At 38.6% G+C, this 23637-nt stretch overlaps 1 protein-coding gene across 4 annotated transcripts in view; it reads right to left on the bottom strand.

Moving 5' to 3' along the window:
- The window catches only part of LOC129730668 (serine/threonine-protein kinase Pak), an 82169-nt gene that overhangs the window by 45528 nt on the left and 13004 nt on the right, over window positions 1-23637 (bottom strand). For all 4 annotated transcript variants that reach the window (XM_055690185.1, XM_055690186.1, XM_055690183.1 and 1 more), the window contains exon 3: window positions 20865-21019. In XM_055690185.1, the coding sequence (XP_055546160.1) occupies window positions 20865-21019 (155 nt within the window). The remainder of the gene's footprint in view (window positions 1-20864; window positions 21020-23637) is intronic.

The following is a 23637-nucleotide window of genomic DNA, read 5'->3' on the forward strand; positions in this document are numbered from 1 at the left end:
TCAGTTTTCCTTACCTTAATACATTTCGATATTTTTTTAAGCTTGATAAAACTATGGTTTTTCAGCATTGGAAGTGTGTTTTCCTAAACCTAGACACCTTTAGTTAGGCGAACAATCGTAAACATTCCAAGGCGAACAATTATAGACACAGTATGTACGCATGACAAGGGTGACGAAATGTCACCCCAAAAGCAGTGAGAAGCAAAACTCCAGAAGCTGCTGGTGCAGCAATATTTGTTCGTTAGACACTAATGAATTATTATTTTCCAAACCTTGTTCATCAGTATTCATGGAAACGTGTCCTGAAGGCTTCGCAATGGTTTCGACGTTCCGGCACAACACAACGCTAAAGTGGATGTAGCCACAACGCGTCAAGAACCGCGAGAAAGGGGAGCTTAACAAAGATGCCTCTCTATAACAATTAAGGAAGCGAACCGCGGTAAAACGTAGGAAACTTTGCATCGTACTGCTATTTTCCGAATGACAATTATGGCGTCCCCATCGAGCGACAGCGTGCAATACTAGCCTATGGCGCCGGTGTAGTGCTAGGGTAGACTGTCGTATTTGCTTTCATAGATACGAAATTTGAGATTTCCGAAGCAGCTAATAAGGAAGTAAACTCCATCCTGTGAAAATTGTGAATTGGCTTATTTTAGTCAGAAGTGCAAGGCCATGGCTAAAATTCAGGATCAGGGTACAGAATGTCCTCTAGAATGAATTGTATTGTTGAGCTTGATTTTCTGGAACATAACCCAGTTGTGGATGGAACGCAAACGAAGGAGTAAATTGTGTCACACGAGAATCGTCAGCGTTGCTTCTTTTCAACGCTAAGTAAAATCTATTTTATGTGAGACACCGTTCCAGATATTTATTGCCGGCACCAGCAGCACATGATGATGAGCATTAAGCCCTTGTCAGAAACTTTCAATCAGATTATACACGGTTATAATTCCACGATATGCCATAATAAATGTACAACCATTCTACAAATGTGACAAATGAGCTCATTGGCTATGCAATTTACCGAATGCAGCATGCAACTCATTGAAACCCACACGCTCATAACAGTGACCTATAGCAGGGCGACCGCGTGCAGCGTCGCGTAGGCGACAACATGAATGAGGAAGCCCGCCAGCTTTGCGAAGCTAGACAATCCGTGAGGTCCAAGCATCAGGTACTACTGCTAGCAGCCCTAAAAACATATCGCTGCTGCGCCTCGGGTTGAGGCGATCAGTAACCGTAGAGAAAAAGATTAACTGTAATCGTCATTACGTTGAGGACGATCCCAACATACGAGCAGGTAACGTACCGTTTTGGATTATGGGTTGACGAAAGAAGAGGAATGCATCGAAACAGGGGTCGGCTAATTTGCATACGGAGAATAATATATGTTAGTTAAATCACGGAGACTTCGTGTTTTTTTTGCATCCACATTCGCTCGTAGCTGGTTTGCCTATTGAACGAGTTAGTAAAGAACGGAGCCGGAAAAGTGGCATTCTCGTACAACCGGTGCAATTGAATGAACAGCAATATTTTCTTTTGCGAGAATCAACCAGGTAAGTGTCGTTTACGGTTTTTGCTATTATGGTCTATAAATTTGCAAATTTGAAATAAAATATTATTGATGGCAGTAATAGCCAAAGCTGATTTTTATGGAATTGATCAAGTGGTAACAGTTGTTTTATTTTACCTCATGTAAAACCTGGAACCCGTCTGATTTGTTTTGTTTTGAAAATATGTTCATAGTTATGATGCATTATCGAAGAATGATTGTGTTTGGATGATACAAGAAAAAAAAAACATATTTATGTTTGCACTTTGAAATATAAACAAACGTTTTCCGTGATTTTGAACACTTTTCTAAGGTATTTAAACAATCACATATTTCTTATATAACTAAACCTTTTGTGTTGTTTAACACTGACATATTGGTCTCAATTTTTATACAAACATTCATTCATAAAAGTGCAAATATATGCCTTAAACATCCTCAACTTTAATGAAAATTTTGGATGTTGCTATAAACAACATCCAAAATTTTCATTAAGGTTATAAAGACAATCAAATAGAAAATCTGTAAAAACCTGCACCAATGAAGAAACGTGGATAAACCCACTCTGCATTAATCGACTTAAAACGTAGATCATTAGGGAGGGAGGGGTCTGGTAATAAAAAAAGATGCCCTCAAGCTCAAAATAGTTGCCCTAGATAGATTATAGCTTTTTAACCCTTTCTGTGAATTTTGGTACCTCTAGTGTACTGCCGGTACCCGGATAACTGTTCCATAATGAGAAACAACATGTTGAGAAAACGGCGATTTAATATTATCCGTGAATTTTCGGATTTCCAGCAATTACATCCAGAGCCAATGACCATAACAGTTTCATGGCACCACAAGTTTATCGTTGAGAACAAAAAACCATGGATGGAATTGGTTTTACGTTATATAACTTGAAAAAAAGACAAAATGGGACAAATTATGCGGGTACATTTCGAAAGTACTCGCATATTTTGTCCCATCACATATAAATTAAACCAGCAACCGGCAGTATCATTGGCAACGTAGATTGTACTACAGAAAAACAACATTAGTCTAGTTAATTAAATGACATACTTCTATATGCCTAAATAATCCGATATACACTAATCTGAAGCAAAATTATATGTTTGCAGTTTGTACCACTATGCAGTGGGACTGTAATGCGGGTACTTTCAATATGGGACAAAAACAACTTGGTATTTCTTCCATATTTTTCCATACACAAGTATCAATTTTAATTTTTTTTAGAAATTATGATAACAATTAAGTCGATTCCCGATGATAACTCAAAAGTGACCAAAATCAGTATGGGACAGTTATGCAGGTACCGGCAGTGTAGCCCTTTAACGGAATTTTATCTCAATACATTCCAAAATGCATAGAAAATTAAAACTTTTGTACATTCTCCATTATTATTTCAGCACTATCAAAGTTATCCGCAAACAAAAAACTAGGCACTGGTTGCAGAAAAAAATCATTAGCCTAGTTCAGCGGTCCTCAACCTTTTTTTGTTCGCGTACCCCTTGGCGATTTTTTTCACATCGATTGTACCCCCTGGCTTGGAATGTTTTCGCAGAGTGGGAGAGAGTAGTGGTAGATCATGTTGTGGTAGTCTTGTTAAGGTTTCAAATTGAACTATGGTTTGTTTGTTCGCCACAGTCATGTTTCAAGAGCAAGATTAAAAAACAAATGAAGTATTTTAAAACAAAATTGCTTTGTCCGCCATTACTGATTTTTCTTTCGCGTACCCCCTGAAGGCTTTTGAGTACCCCCAGGGGTATGCGTACCCCAGGTTGAGAATCGCTGGCCTAGTTGAAACGATACTAATAAATTTTGTTGTTGTACTTGCATTGTTTTAAAAAAGCAAAAGTTGAAGATATTATTTATAAGACACGACCGCAAGGTTAATGTAGAATTACGGCACCATGTCTTATGTCAACGTATTTCTTGCGATAGGTTTGAAAATATGATCGTTATGTTCTTATGTTGAAAGAAAGATGTAAAGAAATTGTGTTAAACATTGTCTGGTGCTGGAGCGTTCGCCTGTCTACTAGCTGTTATGGAATACTTAGTTGCTGATGAAGTTCTGAAAATGATAGGAAATTCTTCGGTTATAGGGTAAACACCTCGGTTCATTTTCTCGGAAATATGCAAATAATAAAAAAGTAGACTATTGGGAGTCTCTAGCATTTCATGGGACTCTTTCTGAGCAGCTTCAGATCTAATTTTCGGTAACACTTTCGCCAAAGGTTGTTACTAGTTCATGAAGTTTATTAATCGGTACTTGTGTTTATATGCCTTGGGTGAGCCGATAAGCAGCTGTACCAAGTGAAGAATTACTTAATTTGTATAAATATTTTAATATTTTCGGTTACACTACAGCTCCATGCAATATGTTCCATTGCTTTTGATTTTACTACTGAGACTTCAAGTGCTTCTTGCTTCGCATGGTGTTTTTCTGCTAGGACCATATTAACCTTCTGCATAAGGAAATATGGGTCTTTTGCATGTTGGCGTGTTGTGATTTGAAAATATTTATTTTTTAAATTGTAAAATTTTCTATGACAGCCATTACAAAACAATTTAGTTGCGATGCATTGATAAATACAAATTAATAATATACTACCAAAATTCAGAAAATATTTGTTGTTGGTAATAAGCCTAACTAGAGACAGTGGTAATTCGCGGTAACCTTTTTCTTTAGAAAACTCTAAACAGTGATTATTTTTTTAGTAAAAAAGAAACAACCGTTTAATTTAATTTGATATACGGTAATTTACCCGCACGATTACTGATTTCTTTGCATTCCTGACTAAAAGTACACACTGTGTCAAATTGTCTTCAGTCATATTTTGATGTTGGCAGGCACGTATTATTCAAGTCATACTGGCTCACGCTGCGTTCCATATCTACCGAGTTTCCAGGAATCGTAAAATATTCATTTGCCGACCGTTAAAGTTTAATTAAAGTTCGATTTTACGGCTGCACACTGTGGAGTTCTGTCATGCAGGTCACTAATCACCAAAATCTTTTTCTCGAAGAGGATCTAGTAATCGAACCGTCCGAAGACAATTCAATTTTCGCAGGTTTCAATTCGTAACTTTTCATGATTGCCAAAATGTTGCTTTTTTTTTATTAATTTCACGGCATTTCGCGGGTTTTTGTAAATTTCGCAGCCGATGCTGAATTTCGTGGAATTCGCGACTTTCGCGAAATCGCAATTTTCCACTATACCTAAGCATAGCTAATATATTGACGTTCTTCCTTAGGGCGGTTTATACCTGTTTACTCTACAATGAAGATTAAATTTCCGCATGCTAGGCTTTTATACGTGACTACTGAGAGTTATACTTCCGGTAGACGTTTCGTTGTGCACTCGAGCGAGCAAAGCAACAATAACGAACCTTTTAGAAAGTCAAATCATTGTTTTTATCCTGGTTGGTCGAAATATGTGTTTTTTGTAAGATTTGGACCACTGCGACCATTATTTTGATCTTGTGATAAAAAAATGCGATTACAAGGTTCTATATTTTTCAATAGTACAATAATTGGCGCCACATAATTATAATTTTCTCCAATATAACTAATTTTCCATTCAATTGCTGTAAGAATGAAGGAAATTAACTAAATTCAAGCACATTCTAAAAGGTGGTTCAACTGTTTGGCTTTGCCGACGATATCAACAATGTGGATTGGACTGGTCATCAATGCATCGAAGACGAAGTACACGAAAAGGAGTACATGAGGACGCTCCGATCGAGTATAATTCGTCGCCGTACCAAGTTAACCATCTACAAGACGCTGATCAGATCGGTAGTCCTCTACGGGCATGAGACATGGACTATGCTTGTGGCGAACCAACGCACCCTTGCGGACTACGCGCGGAAGGTGTTGCGTAACATCTTCGGTGGAGCTGCTTGGGGAGACATCTATCGTCCACACCGCCAAAATTAGTAGGTTGCGGTAGGCATGTCATAAGGATTGCGGACGACAGTCCGGTAAAGATGGTTCTTTAAACCAATCCGTTAGGGACGAGACGGAGAGATGCACAGCGGGTAAGGTGGATCGATCAGGTGGAAGACGACCTACAGAACATAAGCAGACTGCAGAGCTGGCGAGCTGCAGCCATGGACCGAGTGCAATGGAGACGACTCTTATGCACAGCAAAGGCCACACCACGGCCTGGGATTGTTTGGTAAGGTAAGAATTTTAAGCATTTGAAAGTGGACAAAGTTTTAAGCATTCACCAATACCTTTATGTTACCATGAGACGTAATTCAAGAAAGCAATCGTTTTCAGCATATGGGTCATTCCATACGAAGTGACCACGAAAAAGCACAAACTTGGACACGACCATCACAGATTTTGCTCAAAGTTGGGAGAATTATTAATCTACTGTCACTTTCAAAAAATCCCAATTTTGATGTCGATTGGAATACCCCCCGCTCTCCAGGACCCCCCTCTTTATTGCAAAGTCGCGCAATTTTTGTCAAAAATCTCTTTTTCCTTTTTCTTACAATTCATAGACGTAAAATGTCCGAAAAATACTGATAGATGATTTTTGAATAGAATAAACCAAGGAATTCAGAAAAAATATAAGTTTTGACCGGAAGTGTTGCCAGATAGATTATTTTTGTATTTGAAAACTAAATTTACATTTTTCGGCAAACGCAGCCATTTTTATTTTAAATTTGATAATTTCATCGTGTTCCTTGGAGAATTTCACATAAGAAACAACTATCATCCCGAGGTAATATGAGCCAATCTCGAGATAAAACATTTTTACGAAAAAATTTGTAAATTTCGTAATTATTTTATTTTATAATTTATAGACGTAAGACACCCTATTGGTATTGCTGCAGTGAACAGACGTTGCAGAACACCCGGTTACCGCACGCGCTATCATCCCGAGGTAATATGAGCCAATCTCGAGATATAGCATTTTTACGAAAAAATTTGTAAATTTCGTAATTATTTTATTTTATAATTCAGTCTTCAGCAAAGTTGTATGAAACTATGTTTAGAACATATAAGGCCTCTAAAATCACTTCAAAAAAAGTTATTTGATATTTTTCGATTTTTAGAAATTTTAAGATTGTCTGTCAATAAAACAACCTGTATGTGGTCGATTTTCAAGAGATAGATCCAAAGTGTCTTCAGCAAAGTTTCCTACATAAGATTGTCTACAACTTTGCTGAAGACTTCGTTTTGATTTGATAAATACTTAAAAAATAAAATTTTTATCTCACTTTTAGGTGAATTAATCAAAAATTTATTTGCATTACAAGACGCCTCTTAAGATCTACAAAAACTTTGTCGAATATACTCTAGCATTTAAGTGACATCTTGACACTCAACAGCCTGACGATCACGTTTTTCGCGTTTTAAACCACTGTGCAGCGGTGGCGGCGGTTACGAAATCGGAATGAAGTTAAACATTCTGCTTCTCATCAGCACCAAAGTCGCAGTGCAGCAGCAGAGCAAGAATAAGCTGTGAATCAATTAAATTTTGAACCAATTACAAAGCCCCAAAACTTTTTTATGTCTTCATCTGTATAAAATAAATGAATACAAGTTATATTGATCACTTGTTTGTATCTTCCATTAAACATGCATTGCTAACCTTGAATAAATGCACGCATCTGGCGGTAGGCTGATGAGCACGCATAGAAACAATTTAAACTATGATTTCGTATGTAGTCCTTCAGCAGATTTGATTGTTTCGAATTGCCCCCTCCCCCCCATAAACTGTTTAGCTTGCGGCAAAAACGCTTGCTGTAGACCATCACTCTGTTTTACCTTTTCGCTGTCTGTCGGTAGGTGTCGATCAGCGGTAGGGAAAAACAATTACATTCAACTGCTTCGCCCGTCTAGCAATTGTGTTTTGCAATTTAATTCCCAGGATAGCACCTCACTTCTTGCGCTGTCCACACTCTATTTGAACTGTAAATAGTCTCAGATGCAGCATGATGTTAAAGGTTGCCGTCAAATCGTGAGCGCGCTATCTAGTAGGATGTGATGAATATCATCATCAAGGAACCATCCGAAGTTTACGTCACGTTTTCGGGCAACCAAATAGCCAACGCTGAACAAAACAACCTATATATGTATTTGCAAGAGATTCAAATGCAGCAAAACGACCAAGGGAAGAATAAAAATTCGGGAAAGTTTTGCATTCATTTCAGCATGAACGGATGGTTTTTCCGTCAGCGCGCGCGGTAACCGGGTGTTCTGCAACGTCTGTTCACTGCAGCAATACCAGCAACACCAAGCTCAGTTTTGCGAAAAACACAATCGATGCACCGCTGCTTCTCTACTGCGAAGCGATTATTAATGGCCGTCACTGTTTGCAACTATATAGTAAGCAACAAAAAAAAATCCTTTGTAAAAGGGAAATTAGTGCAGCAAATGTGAGTTTTGAGAATGAAAATGTTGAAACAGGAGATTGTGACGACAGCGTCTGAATTAAAGATACTGGTGCCATAATCAAAGAACGGAATGATAATACGAATGTACATTTGAAAAAAGTTAGTGATGAGCAGATGACAGATCCAAAATTGGTTGAAAATTTGTTTAAAGTAAAAGTTGGGCACATCAAAAATAAATTAAAAGCTTCTTTCTGAGAAAAGGTACTGCCAAAGAAAAACCAATTCATAAGCATCTGCTTTTCAGGTAATGTTATATGAGATATGTTAATCATGAAGTAATTTGAATAATCTGCATGAAATATGTCGAAAAAGGACACGATGAAGGCAGACTGGTAGAGGTACTTTAATGTTGCACAATGATTGTTTTAGGTGTTTGCGTGACAAACGGAAAAATACGATTATTCCTGACCTTGTAAACTTAAAACTTAAAATCGATCTTTACGTCTCGGATCATGCACTTTGTTTTGGGGATAGTGCTGGTACATTGTGTATATTTACAAACGATTTTTTTAACAAATAGCTTGAGTTTCTTCTAATATAAAAAACGCTATAAGAAATTTTCAGGACAAACTTACGTTGATAGTAGAACTAAAACTGGATAATTGTTGTACTATGGAAAAATTAACTACCCAATGCAACTTTGTAGAAGTACTTGTTTTTAAAATTTAGAATTGTAATTAGTTGCAACTTAAATTTCTTCTTATTGGTGGTGCCGTTTGTAATTGCGTCAATCTAATGACTTTACCTTGTCTATTGAAAAGAGAGAGTGTGCCAAATACTTTTATCAAAACAAATAAATTGATCCATACTCCATTGCACTGTCGTTCAAAATATGAGTGATTCCATATCCTCTAAGGCAAACTTAGTGCTAATGATATCATTTTTGCCTTTCTCCTAGAAAGGTATAGCAATCACTGGAAAAACCAAAGAATAAAAGTGGTCCCAATGGCCGAATGTCATATACCACTCGACCCCTTTCGACGAACTGAGCATTTTCTGTATGTATGTGTGTATGTGTGTGTGTGTGTGTGTGTGTGTGTGTGTATGTGCAACTTTTTTTTCTCACTCACTTTTCTCAGAGATGGCTGGACCGATTTTCAAAAAATTAATTCCAAATGAAAGGTCTAGTTGCGCCATAGGTTGCTATTGAATTTCATTGTAATCGGATTTTTAGTTTAGAGGTTATGTATCAAAATGTAAAAATCACGAAACATCAATATCTCAGAAACCACAAAACCGATTTCAATAAAACTGGTTTCAAACGATTGGGCTGTCTCCAGAACCCTTAACTTCTAAATTTCGTTATGATTGAACCTATGATTCAAAAGTTATGTAAAGAAAAGTTATCCTCATTTTTCTCAGAGATGGCTGAACCGATTTTCACAAAATTAGTGTCAAATGAAAGGTCTAGTTTCCCCATAGGTTGCTATTGAATTTCATTGCAATCGGATTGTAACTTTGTCCGTTGTTCATAAAAATGTGAAATCACATAATGAAAGTAAACATATTGACTTTCTCCTAACGATCACTGGCTAATTAAAAGGTAGAAAAGTGATCCAAATGGCTGAATGTCATATACTCGACTCAGTTCGAGCATTTTCTGCATGTATGCATGTATAGGTGTATATGCCTGTGTGTGGGTGTGTACGTGTGTGTGCACCTTTTTTTCCCACTCACTTTTCGCAGAGATGGTCTGATGGATTCTTTCTAACTTGGTGTCAAATGAAGGGTCTATTTGCCGCTTAGGTTGCTATTCAATTTGATTGTTATAAAACTTTTAGTTTTGGCGCTGCGTCAGAATGTGAAAATCGCTCTTATATCTTAGAAGCTCAAATTGGTTTCAAATGAACGGGCTACCTGAAATACCCTTAACTTTTGAGTTTTATAAAGATTGAACTTGTGGTTCAAAAATTATGAAAAGAAACGTGTTCTGAAGACTGTTTAATCTCACTCATGTTTTTAAAAGATGGCTGGACCGATTTTCATAAAATCAGTGTCATATGGAATGTCTTGTTGCCCCATAAGATCCTATTGATTTTTTTTGCAAACGGATTATTACTTTGCCTGTTATGTTTAAAAATGTGAAATCCAGCTATGAAAAGAAACATATTCCGAAGACTACTTGGACTCACTCACTTTCCTCAGAGATGGTTGAACCGATTTTCACAAAATTAGGGTCAAATGAAAGGTCTAGCTGCCTCATAACACCCTATTGAATTTTATTTCATTATTTCAGAAACTACACAACCGTTTTGAACAATATTGATATCAGATAAACGGGCTAGTTAAGAGTTAACTGATAAATTATGATTGAACACGTGGTTTCAAAGTTTGGCTGCCCTATACGTTCCCTTTTCATTTGATTGTAATCAAACTTCAGCAACCGTTATGTATTAAATCGTTAAAACAACGAAATTCTATTATCTCATGTATTACACGACTTATTTGAACATAACTAGTGTCATACAAACGACTCATCTCTCAAACTTACAAATAACAAACTTCATAACAATTTGATATGCTGTTCAAAAGTTTTGGAAAGAAAAGAAATTTAAAGACTATTCAACACTATACCTGCTTTGATAAATATATATGGCCTCAACATGATTTAAATGTGGTATCGTACTATTTGAACGTTCCCCGTATCGCTCGTGAATAAATTGTTCGAAATTAAGAGTCATTTCTTTAATTTCGCTTTTTCTTAAGCACTAACATCACGTCAAATTTCATATTTGTACTTCAATTACAACATCAATATTTTAGAACCCAAAGAGTGAATATACCTTTATTAGATTCAAGCATTCATGTAAATCTATTTTTACAAATAGTAAGTTTGAATGAGAAAGTCCGCTAGGTGGATTAATTTAGATTTTTAATTAGGAAAAGCGGTAGTAAAAAAAGAAGCGCCCAAATACCAACTGAAACAGGTTTTACAATTTAAATTTATGATGCGTTATGAGTTTTTTTTTACCGGTGGTCGGATACCCAGAGGCTCTAAGGTATATCTTGCGCGAATTTGTTTATAAAAGAGGATTCAGTCACTAATACTGGCATGACTTTGCACTACGCAGTGAGAATATACGATGCGAAACCGTGTTTTGAAAATTGAGTGCGAAAATTGTTTAAATAGAACAGATGTTTCATTGAATTCTAAAAGAGCGCTACCAACTCCTGATCGACATTGATTGTTATAGAAATGACTTTCCCTATAAAAGAAACCGTAAGATTGAACAATTGCATCAAAATCACTTGATTAATATATTGCTCCTATGAACATAACTTCAACTATAAAATATTCATCTCAAAGCCATTCATGCAGGTGCAATAAAAAATTTTGCTGCCTCGCCCTAACGCTTGAGTGATTTGGTCGGCGTGGTCAAAAGCGGCTTATCTTCGATCGCAGATGATCTTCGCGCCCCTTTCGCTGTAGGTCTGCGTTTAACATCTTGAATAGCACTACTGCAACATATTAACGAGCCTTTTTGGACAAAATTAATAGTGTTTCTTTGTTTCATTTTTATTGATGCGATTCGGCTAACCGTAAAGGTTGTTGACGCATAATTATTTTCGAATTGCTCGGACCTCTTCACAGTTATGAGCAGAATCATTTCAAATTGCCTGGAAATACGCGAAAATTTAATCGACCATTTCTGATTTGAATGAAACTTTGCACACGTATTTGGCTTAGCAAACTGAGCATTTTTCACAGGTGCAGAGATTTTTTACACCCATGAGTTACATTCTAAAAGGGCGTATGCCTTTTGGCATAGGTTTAATTCGAAGCATTGTAGCCCAGAAACCGTTGGTTGTATAGAAAAACTGTCTGAGAATGAGTTGTAGGGAATTAAAAATGCATCATAAAAAAAATATACACTGTACAAAAATTTTTTTTTTGACCAAAAAAAATTAAAAATAAACATTAAATTTCAATTTAAAAAAAAAGAGTTGAATTTTTTTTTCTTATTTTTTTTTAAGAAACTTGAAGTTAATTCGCAACTTTTAAAAAAAAAGTCCAGGATGGAGAAATGAAAAATAATTTTTTTATGGTAGGATAATTTTTTTATGAAAATTCTAATTTAAACATTTTTCAAAATATTTATATTCTGATGATTTTAAAAGACGCAGAGAGTCATTTTAAATCAAAAAGCTCTTGGTAGTTAACATTCTAAAGGCATTGGTTTTCGAGTTATTTCTAATTTAAGCTCGAAAAATTATAATTATTTGGGAAAATACACGTTTTTCTTAATTTGTCCATGGTTCTCCAGCAAAAACCATACGTTCATTGGAATGCTTGATCAAAAATATACAATTCATTCTTTGACAACAAAACGATTGGGCGAACGGTTCTCAAGAAAAGAGTTAAATGTTCTAAGTGATATAAATATATATAAGAATCAAATATTTATTTTCGAGTTTTATTATCTTAAGAACATATTTTTTCATGACATAGACACTTTACAGAACTAGTTTCACCTTATATTTCATATACATCATAAGTAAATGATTCGTCATCTTTTGAAAACAGCTTCGTTTGTATCTTATTTTCTGAAATCGAAACAAAAGAGTAATACTTTTGTGTGGCAGCTATTATTATAGATTTTTTGAAAATATTGCTCCATTCTGTTACTCCTTGTTCATATTCTTCATATGATACCCAACTAAATGACATTTTTGATGATTTTTTTTACTTTTCTGATTAGACCAATCATACAATTCTTTTGCACTTGTAATGGGATTTTTTTTTTCTTCACCTATCGTTTATTTGACACGGCACAAATACAATTTAATGTTTAACGGCGCCAATTATATCTGATGACTTAAAATCTTTAAGCAAATTTTTTATCCTCGCTGCCGACTACGAGCTGAAATTAAGTCTCTCTTAAAACTAGCATATATTTTTCAATTAATGTTTTGTAGTTGAATGGTCGTCTGATGATCGTCGAATGGCCATGAATATGCAGCATGTATGGATTTGTTCTGCTAAGCCACGATGTTATGAGCTGGGACAGGGGCTTGTAATCTTCGGGTCCTGGAAGTATTGTGCGGGGTTCAGTAGCTGGTTATGGTTCGTTGTTGTTGTTCGCTGTTGTTCAAGCCAAGATATCACGAAAGGCCTCGGGTTCTCAGGTCCTGGCGGATTCGTGTGGGGTTCAGTTGATGATTCCAAAATCGAGGTCTATGACGTGTTCTTGCCGTTTTGTTGAATGTGGATGGAAAGGAATGGGACTAGACTGGGGCGTGGATGGATTTCAGGAAAATGTATATAAGGGACATGTAGGGTAGGTCACGACTCGCCAAGACATCACGAACAGGAACAGCTGGTCCTCTACCCTCGGCCCGGAGGGAAGTTATTAATTTAGACCTGGCGTCACGGTGTACAGGGCATGACCAAACAACGTGCTCTATGTCGTGATAACCTTCACCACAGGCACAGATACCACATTCCCCGAGCCCAACACGACGGAGATGCGTATCAAATCTATAGTGATTGGACATAAGCCGCGACATCACGCAAATGAAATCTCGACCTACATCCAACCCCTTGAACCACGGGCTCGTCGATACCTTGGGGATAATGGAATGTAACCACCTTCCCAGTTCCCCTCTAGTCCAAGAATTTTGCCAACTGATGATCGTATTCTGACGTACAAGTGCGAAAAACTCATTAAAAGCAATTGGTCTATAAATTTCACCGTTTGTTGCGCCCACCTTATCCAAAGAGTCCGCTTTCTCATTACCCGGTATCGAGCAGTGAGAAGGGACCCACGCTAAGGTAATCTGATACGATTTTTCGGATAAAGCACTCAGATGTTCCCGTATTTTCCCCAGGAAAAACGGAGCGTGCTTAACATCTTTCATCGATCGGAGAGCCTCAATGGAACTGAGACTGTCCGTAAAGATGAAATAATGGTCCGTGGGCATTTTTTCGATAATCCCTAGGGTGTACTGAATTGCAGCTAATTCTGCGACGTAAACAGAAGCAGGATTATCGAGCTTATGGGAGACGGTTAAATTGTTATTGAAGATACCGAAGCCAGTGGACCCATCAAGAAGTGATTCGTCAGTGTAGAACATATTGTCGCAGTTGATGTTTCGATATTTATTGGAAAAAATTTTGGGGATCTGCTGCACGCGTAAATGATCCGGGATTCCACGAGTTTCTTCTATCATGGATGTATCGAAAAACACAGTAGAATCAGAAGTATTTGATAAGTCGACACGATTTGGAATATTCGAAGAAGGGTTAATATTATGGGACATGTGATTGAAATACAATGTCATAAAACGGGTTTGAGAATTAAGTTCGATTAACCTTTCAAAATTTTCAATCACAGAACGGTTCAAGACCTCACATTTGATAAGAAAGCGAGAAGACAGGCTCCAGAAGCGGTTTTTCAATGGTAGTACTCCAGCTAAGACCTCCAAACTCATCGTATGGGTCGACTGCATGCAACCCAAGGCGATACGTAAACAACGATATTGTATTCGCTCCAGTTTGATCAAATGTGTGTTTGCTGCGGAGCGGAAGCAGAAACACCCGTACTCAATGACAGACAATATCGTTGTTTGGTAAAGCCTTATAAGGTCTCCTGGGTGGGCTCCCCACCATTGTCCGGTTATTGTACGATGAAAATTCACTCTTTGTTGACATTTTTTCATCAGATACCTAACGTGATAACCCCAGGTGCCTTTAGAGTCGAACCAGACACCAAGATATTTGTGTACCAAAACCTGAGAAATCGTTTTACCCATTAATTGTGTTTGAAGCTGAGCAGGTTCATGCTTCCTAGAAAAAACGACTATCTCAGTCTTCTCCGGAGAGAATTCGATACCTAGCTGTAAAGCCCAAGCAGACAAATTGTCCAAGGTATCTTGCAATGGTCCTTGCAAATCGGCAGCTTTGGCTCCTGTAACAGAGATTACACTGTCGTCTGCAAGTTGTCTTATCGTGCATGAATTTGCCAGACATTCGTCGATGTCATTTACATAAAAGTTGTAAAGAAGGGGGCTTAAACATGAGCCCTGGGGAAGACCCATGTAGCTAATGCGAAAAGTTGCCAAATCGCCGTGCGTAAAATGCATGTGCTTTTCGGACAGCAAATTGTGCAAAATATGTTCAAAATTGGAGAAAATCCTTGTCGGTGAAGTTTACCCGAAAGAATGTCAATAGAAACGGAATCAAAAGCCCCCTCAATGTCCAAGAACGCAGACGCCATTTGTTCTTTGCGAGCATACGCCAGCTGAATATCTGTTGAAAGCAACGCAAGACAATCATTCGTCCCTTTGGCACGGCGGAAGCCAAATTGAGTATCTGATAGTAGACCATTTGATTCGACCCAATGGTCTAAACGACGGAGTATCATTTTTTCCATCAATTTCCGGATACAGGATAGCATTGCAATCGGCCTATAAGAGTTGTGGTCAGAAGCTGGTTTTCGCGGTTTTTGGATGGCGATCACCTTCACCTGCCTCCAATCCTGCGGTACAATGTTTTGCTCCAGGAACTTATTGAACAAGTTCAACAAGCGCCTCTTGGCATTGCCGGGTAGATTCATCAACAAGTTGAATTTGATTCTATCTAACCCAGGCGCGTTATTGTTACAGGACAGGAGGGCAACCGAAAATTCTGCCATCGTAAAAGGTGATTCTATCGCGTCGTGGCCCGGAGACATACTCCGGACATACTTTCCTGGCAAAATCAAATATCCACCGACTTAAAGACTCCTTGCTTTCGTTGACCGTTACGCGATTCCGCATTCTTCGGGCTGTGTTCCAAAGAGTGCTCATCGATGCCTCCCTCGACGTCTCGTTCACGAACCGACGCCAATATCCGCGTTTCTTTGCTTTAGCCAAGCTTTTAAGCTTGGTATCAAGCTCCGAATACCGTATATAGTCGCCAGGTATACCTCCCTTCTGGAAGGCCAAAAACGCCTCGGATCTTTGCGTGTAGACATCGGAGCACTCTTGGTCCCACCACGGAGTGGGAGGCCGTTCTTTGATCGTTACGCCGGGATATTCCTCCGTTGGGGCTTGCAACGCGGCGTCGATAATCAAGCCCGCGAGGAGGTTGTATTCTTCAAGTGGTGGATGATGTTGAATCGACTCGACCGCTTTTGAAATCATTTCCTCGTATAACTTCCAATCGACATTCCGTGTGAGGTCATACGGAATGTCAATTGGTCGCATGCGAGTTGACCCGTTAGTAATTGAATTAAGAATAGGCAAATGGTCGCTACCGTGAGGATCGAGGATTACCTTCCATGTGCAATCCAACCGTAGCATCGTTGAACATAATGATAGATCCAAAGCGCTTGGGCGCGCTGGAGGTTTCGGGATACGTGTCATTTCACCGTTGTTCAAAATAGTCATGTCGAAGTCATCGCAAAGGTTATAGATTAAAGAGGAGCGGTTATCATTGTAAGGGGAACCCCAAGCCACACCATGAGAGTTGAAGTCTCCCAAAATCAAACGTGGCGAGGGAAGAAGTTCTATTAAATCAAAGAGCAACCGTTGCCCAACCTGTGCTCTGGGAGGAATATATATTGAGGCAATACAAAGCTCTTTACCTTGTATTGTCATTTGACATGCGACAACTTCGATGCCTGGAATCGAGGGGAGGTTAATACGATAGAAAGAATAGCACTTTTTAATACCTAAAAGTACTCCTCCATACGGGGTGTCTCGATCAAGGCGAATAATATTAAAATCATGGAAGTTGAGATCAATATTTGAAGTAAGCCAAGTTTCACAAAGGGGAAATGCATCGCATTTGTTTTTATTTATCAAAACTTTAAATGAATCCATTTTTGGTGAAATACTTCTACAATTCCACTGTAAGACAGAGATAGAATCCTTCATATACGCAGTTGAATTAGGCATCGAAGGATACAATCGCTGCAAGGAGGTGCAATTAGGCAGTCAACTGCTTCAAAAATGTTCTAACTGTTGGGAGAAATGCTGTGAGAAAAATTTTAATTGGATTGGGTATATTGAAAGTTTCAAAAATCCAGTCCACAATGTCAGAAAAATTGACCAGTCCAGCATTTGATTTATCAACTGGATGTGCAAAAGGAACAACTGGGGTTTTAGATGTTCCAGGAAGTGCTGGGAACTCCTTCTGAGACTTTAAATTTGCAAGCCCAGGAGGAGTTTACTTCGGCTTTTCCGCAGCACTTTTAGATTTGTTCGTATTATTCATTCCATCTTGAGAAACCTTAGGGCCTTTCCTGGGAAGCTTAGGAGAGGAAATATTTTTCCTCTTTCTAGATTCTCCAGGATTGGCGTAGGACGTTTCTGCTGGTGGATCGTCAGAGTCCGTTTCATCCGAAGACAGCAGATCAAAGGGGTTCGATGTTATGGTAGAAGTGGTCACGGTCTTCTTAAGAATTTCAGCGTAAGAACGCTTTGAGCGCTCCTTAAGAGACCGTTTAATTTTATCTCTGCGTTGTATGTACACCGGGCATGTGGAAAGCTCATGCAGATTTTCCCCGCAGCGAATACACTTCTCAGCGTTTACGCTGCAAGAATCTTCCGCATTTGTCTCCCCACACTTGCCACACCGTGCCTTATTGCAGCAGTAGGCAGCTGTATGACCTAACTGCTTGCAATTGGTGCAATTCATAACACGGGGCACATACAAACGCACAGGCAGACGAACCCGGTTAATCGAGACGTGGCTAGGGAGAGCAGATCCGGCAAACGTAACGCGAAACGAGTCTGACGGAGTGTATACTTTTTTACCGCTGACGAGCGACATAGACCGTAATGGCTTACAGTCCAATATGTTCGCCTCAGTATTGGAATTCTTGAAGCAACCGGTTGCACTCAGGATACACTCGACAGACAGACTCGAATCGGTTATCACACCGTCGATCTCCACGTCTCGTGCGGGTACATACACGCGATACTCGCGTGTGAAGAGCTCAGAGCAAGCTATATCGTTGGCCTGATCCAGATCATTCACCACAACACGGAGCTTGTTTGGTCTGACTTTTGATATTTCAGTCACGGCCTGGTATCGTGACGTCAGATCCTTCGCGATTTGCAACGTGTTAAGCGATTTACCTCCTGGTTTGGGCCTCATGTAAAGGACCAGTGGACCCGTTGATCCGTCTGGGTAAAGCCTGGGACGAGGATTGATTAAAGCAGGGACAGACGGAGACTGAACAGGAAGGACAGGGTCGGGTGAGTTCGGAGACGGGGGATCGGGGGCTAAGGGATCCACATCCATTGCGCTTAAACTAGCGCAACAGTACAGTGGCAAAGAAACACGTACCTCTTCTTCTTTGTTGTCTTCAATAAACAAACACCGAGTCTTTCGGTGCTGGAACGGGCAGCTGCGCAGCGACACCACTAAAGCACAATAGCAGAATGACCTTCACTGCGGATTATCAGATTATCTTCACACCGCACTTCGCACTCTTTGAAACGCGACTGGGTAAGCAATGCCTTTTTCGATTTTTTCTACACAATATCGGTTTTATAGCGAGACAACCACTTAATGCGTCCGTTATTGCCGAGCGTTCGGGACGGAATGACTTGTAATGGAATGTTCATGTCCTTTAGCTAAACTTGCATTTCCTGCCATTCGTTTTAATATGCCACCAATTGCATCGCATGGGCCTTTAACATGAGAAGTCGCAAAAAAATGCCACTCTGCATCGACGTTATATTTTGTTTTGAACTTGCAAAGTTTTTTCTATTTTTATATTGTGAGGCAGCTTCATCAGACATTAATATCGCTTTTTTCAACTCTATTGTTGTTTTCAAAAAACTCATTAATTTGACAATGAACACCTGAACCGCAACAGTATCATGATGGAGTACTTCCGATATTATGATGAAGCTGGTATTCTTGAGTGTTCCAGATTCTGAATAGTAAACAACGAAGGGACGAATGGTGGCTTGACTATCATTCAAATAACTAAACGAATCACAAATTGATAAAGACGTATTAAAATGAGCTTGACTGTTCAATGTTTTTAATTTTGCAATAACGTTTTCGTTTAATTTGCGTAAGCTTGATGAGCACCGATGACCAGGAAAGGGTTTACAGCATTTGGGCTTGGTGTATTCCATTTTCACCTTATTCATCTTCACAAAATGCAAACTGTTACTAACACATCTGGAGTAGTGCAATCGTACTTATATACGAAAACATATATTATAGGTAACCCAGTAGTTGTTGGTTGCGTACTTTACAAACATTTATTATTAGTAAACAAGTAAGTAGTGTTGCACGACAAACATATTTTTTTATAAAACATTCGGCAAGGGGGAACGTGTAGGTAGGCTAAGTTTTAGCACTTGAGTTATTTATCCAATCGTTTTGTTGTCAAAGAATGAATTGTATATTTTTGATCAAGCATTCCAATGAACGTAAGGTTTTTGCTGGAGAACCATGGACAAATTAAGAAAAACGTGTATTTTCCGAAATATAATTAATTTATCGAGCTTAAATTTAAAATAACTCGAAAACCAATGCGTTTAGAATGTTTACTACCAAGAGCCTTTTGATTCAAAATGACTCTCTGCATCTTTTAAAATCATCAGAATACAAAGATTTTGAAAAATGTTTGAATTAGAATTTTTGTAAAAAAAAATAATCTTCCATAAAAAAATTATTTTTCATTTCTCCGTCCTGGACTTTTTTTTTAAAGTTGCGTATTAACGTCAAGTTTCTTTAAAAAAAAATAAGAAAAACAAATCAACTCTTTTTTTTTGAATTGAAATTTAATGTTTATTTTTAATTTTTTTTGGTCAAAAAAAATTTTTTTTGTACAGTGTATATTTTTTTTATGGTGCATTTTCAATTCTCTACAACTCATTCTCAGACAGTTTTTCTATACAACCAACGGTTTCTGGGCTACAATGCTTCGAATAAAACCTATGCCAAAAGGCATACGTCCTTTTAAAATGTGACTCATGGGTGTAAAAAATCGCTCCATCTGTGGAAAATGCTCAGTTTGCTGAGCCAAATACGTGTGCAAAGTTTCATTCAAATCAAAAATGGTCGATAATCGACCATCGGTGATTTGGCGCGATCTTGCTCTTATACAAAAAGTGGGTTGAATTTAAACCCATGTTAGATAAAACTCGATTGAAGTAGAGCGTAAAATCACTGCTATGGTTGCAGATGATTGTATTTTACATTAGAACTTCGTAAAAGACAACGATGTTTATATATAAATGTTGTCACCTTTGACATTATATTTCGTCTCAACATATCAGTAACATTTTCGCATTCGCTGCCATAAAAATCACCAATGTAGTGCATAAACCAACTCAGACGACGAACGATTATACGGTGTGCAAGAGACCAGCCATCATGATAAATCAATCAATAGCCATCGGCTGGCACGTAATTTTCAAATCCTTTAGTAAAACTTTTCGCTTTGCACTACATGTTGGGTGTTGAAAGAGGGGAAAAAATATACACAGTAAGCTTGATGTGGCGTAGAACGATTAATGGCCGAAAATAGGACAATGTAGTGATTGTAACTTGGATCATCAATGATTGCCAAAAGGGAGAAAACATTTATAAACAAACTGAACATAAACGGTAAAATTGAAAACAGCGAATTTTAATGAGCTTCGAAATTTAGGAACAACAATGACCGAAAGTGAAAGTGTTAGTCACCCGTTGGGAATGAGATTTACTGTAAACGGTTGGGTGTTTGTCTTGTATGGGAAAAATACGGGGTAACTGCATCTTGTCCCAGTGCCAGTGAGCATGGAAAAGAGGGTCGTATAGTTTCGTTAGACGAACCAACTGCCTCCAAGTGGGGGGAAAAACTACGTAACCTAACGCAAAACAAGAGAAGCCTTAACGCATGCGTAAAAATATATTTAGTGTAGCACCACACCGTTACAGCGCAGTCATCAAGTTGGCTTACCGTGAATTCGCCGGTGATTGCGTCAAATCCTACGTGAACCGTGTGCTCGAAATTGGTCGGATAGGAAATGTTTGGTTTCGAGTCATTGTGGGATGCTTTGGAGACCTTGATTTTGTTTTTGAGCGTTTTCTTTTTCCGATCGACGTCGTCCGGTTCTGTGAAAAGGTAGAAGAAGAAATGCCAAAAATAAGTAGTTGTAATGTTCGCTGTATTATTCGCAATAATGGTACTTGGGACTAATTTACGATAAAACAATCTTCAATTGCTACGATTGGCTTACTTAATAGCCAATAAGTTAGGAATTAAGTTAGTTGTAGCATTATCTCTCCTTTGTTGACAAGTAGGTTTAAATCTCAACGATTGATAACTTCTAATTGTGATTGGTCACACAAAGATATAGTTTATTATAAATATTTAAGCTTCAAACAAAAAAACTTCAAAAAACTTCAAAAAACAGATAATGCTGGACGACTGTAGCAGTTTTATATTCAATTTCATTCGAAAACCATCTTGCTATAAAACTCTTTTTTGAATCCAAAATGGTTCCAACAATAATGAAGTTATAAATGTGGGAGCTGAAATTTTCTAATGAGTGATTTTATCGGAGATCATGCCGATTCTTGTTATTGATGAATTTGGTCACTGGTAAAACCTTTACCAATTCGCAGAACAACTCGTTGATATTCACAGTGAACAATAATGCCGAACAATGTCAAAAGAGTCAAAATAAATTCTAAAGAGTATTCTATTCGAACGTACCGATACCAAAACGTTAATCTTCATGCTTTGTACTCGTCGTCCACTATTAGTACGAAGTAAGCAATAGATTGGTATTCTCAGCTTGAGCGTTGATCACTGTGCTTCACTCTTCTCACTTTTATTCTTATGAAAAAGCAATGGTACAGTGGTTCAGAAATTCTTCAGATTAAGATCGATCAAAGAAGATTGCGTGATTTTGGTTTACTGGTGTATGTTTCTTTGAGTTTCTTTGGGGCCAAAAATGCCTTTCGAAGGAGAAAAACACTACAGCCCATTTAGTGCACGAGTTTCAGGAGTTTAGCTCCTTCTACAAAAAACATAACATCTCAAAATCCAAATCGTTTAGAAAATTGACTCATGAACTGAGGCACAAGTCCAACATACCAAACAAGTCCTTTTCAAGTCTCGTTTCTATATAAAATTAAATTGATCTATAAACATTGGTTACTCTACTACTACCGAAACATGATTGTACCAGAAAAACCAGTTTTTGGTTAGATTTGCTTCATTTTTTTTATTCACTAAATGTCAAAAATCATAATCTTTTTCTCCGCTCTCTTCATATATTACGACGAAAAATCCTATCCTTTTTTTCCTGTACGGACTTATCACTATAACCAGATCAACAGGCTGTTCAAAAAATTCGAATACAATGTTTCATCGATGTGTAGGTGCACACCATGTACATTCTGTGTATTGGTATTGGTGCGTGCGAGAAGAGCCTCGTACTTCTCAGGCTAAATCAGAAAGACCTGAGATCATTTACAGGCCTAATTGCAGGGCACTGTCGAAAGCGTCGAAAGCGAAACATCAGAATAACTACTCTGCGAATATTGAGGATTGATACAACGCAGATTGCGTATCTTCGGTAAGGGACACATAGAACCAGTGTTGTTAGTCTCACTCATAAACAGCATGCAACTGCAACACCTCAAGTGAGGTTCTCGTAGCTGCCGATACACACACTGGAGCATTCTCCATTCAAGCTATTTTTCGTTCTTTCTCTCTGTCTTCCTTGCTCGAATTCTCTTCCGTGATCATATGCGCACTCGCGCGCCTACTCTTTCACTCGCGTGTCGTTCCCTTCTCGCGAGCACAACCAGCCGAGTACAATTGTTTCATGATGCATTACGATTGTTACGGAGGGTAAAAAAAATATTTCAAATAGGGTAACGGACTACTTCGGTAGTAGTTTGCTCCGGCTGGTTTTGCATTAGACTACTACTATGGCGCATGGTTGGACACGTGTCACTTGAGATCCTATTGTGGTCATTCACCTCTGTCCAGCAACTCTTATCCCAACCTTCACGTGGTGCCGACCGGGATACGAGTAACCTTAGCGGAGATCGGGTAACCAACCCCGGTGGAAACTATGGTCGTATGCTGACTGGGAAGGGGGAACGTACGCGGCTGTTTCCCCATGTTAGGGGCGGCGTACAACAGCGTCTGATCCGGAGCGGGCGGCTGAATCATGAAACGCGGTGTCTCGCCAACTATATCAAAGACGGCAGCCCCGTCGCGAGACTAGGTATCGCAGCCCTAGTAAGGCAGCATACTAAATATGAAATACTACGAACAATCCAAATATAAATACGGAACGGAATAATCGGCATGGACCTAGGCGAACAAAAAAGGACAACGATTATTGGAAACTCGGTACTTGGACTGTAAGGACTCTACTCGAACCGGCACGCGCAAGTATCCTGGCTAGAGAGCTGCGGAAGGTGAATGTGGAGGTTGCAGCTATCTAAGAGGTGCGGTGGCCGAAATCGGGAGAACGCGAATTCCGAGCAGTAGATCCTATTGCGGACACTTCATTTAAGTACCACATCTACTATAGCGGCGGCGTGAAAGCAGAAAGAGGAGTCGGTTTCGTGCTAATTGGAAAACAGATGAAGCGTGTCATTAGATGGAGGCCGATCAGTGACCGTATATGCGTGTTGAGAATTAAGGGCAAATTCTTCAACTACAGCCTAATAAATGTGTACGCACCGACCAACGCGAAACCCGATGA

Source organism: Wyeomyia smithii, chromosome 3 (assembly GCF_029784165.1).
Source record: "Wyeomyia smithii strain HCP4-BCI-WySm-NY-G18 chromosome 3, ASM2978416v1, whole genome shotgun sequence".
Classification (NCBI taxonomy): domain Eukaryota; kingdom Metazoa; phylum Arthropoda; class Insecta; order Diptera; family Culicidae; genus Wyeomyia; species Wyeomyia smithii.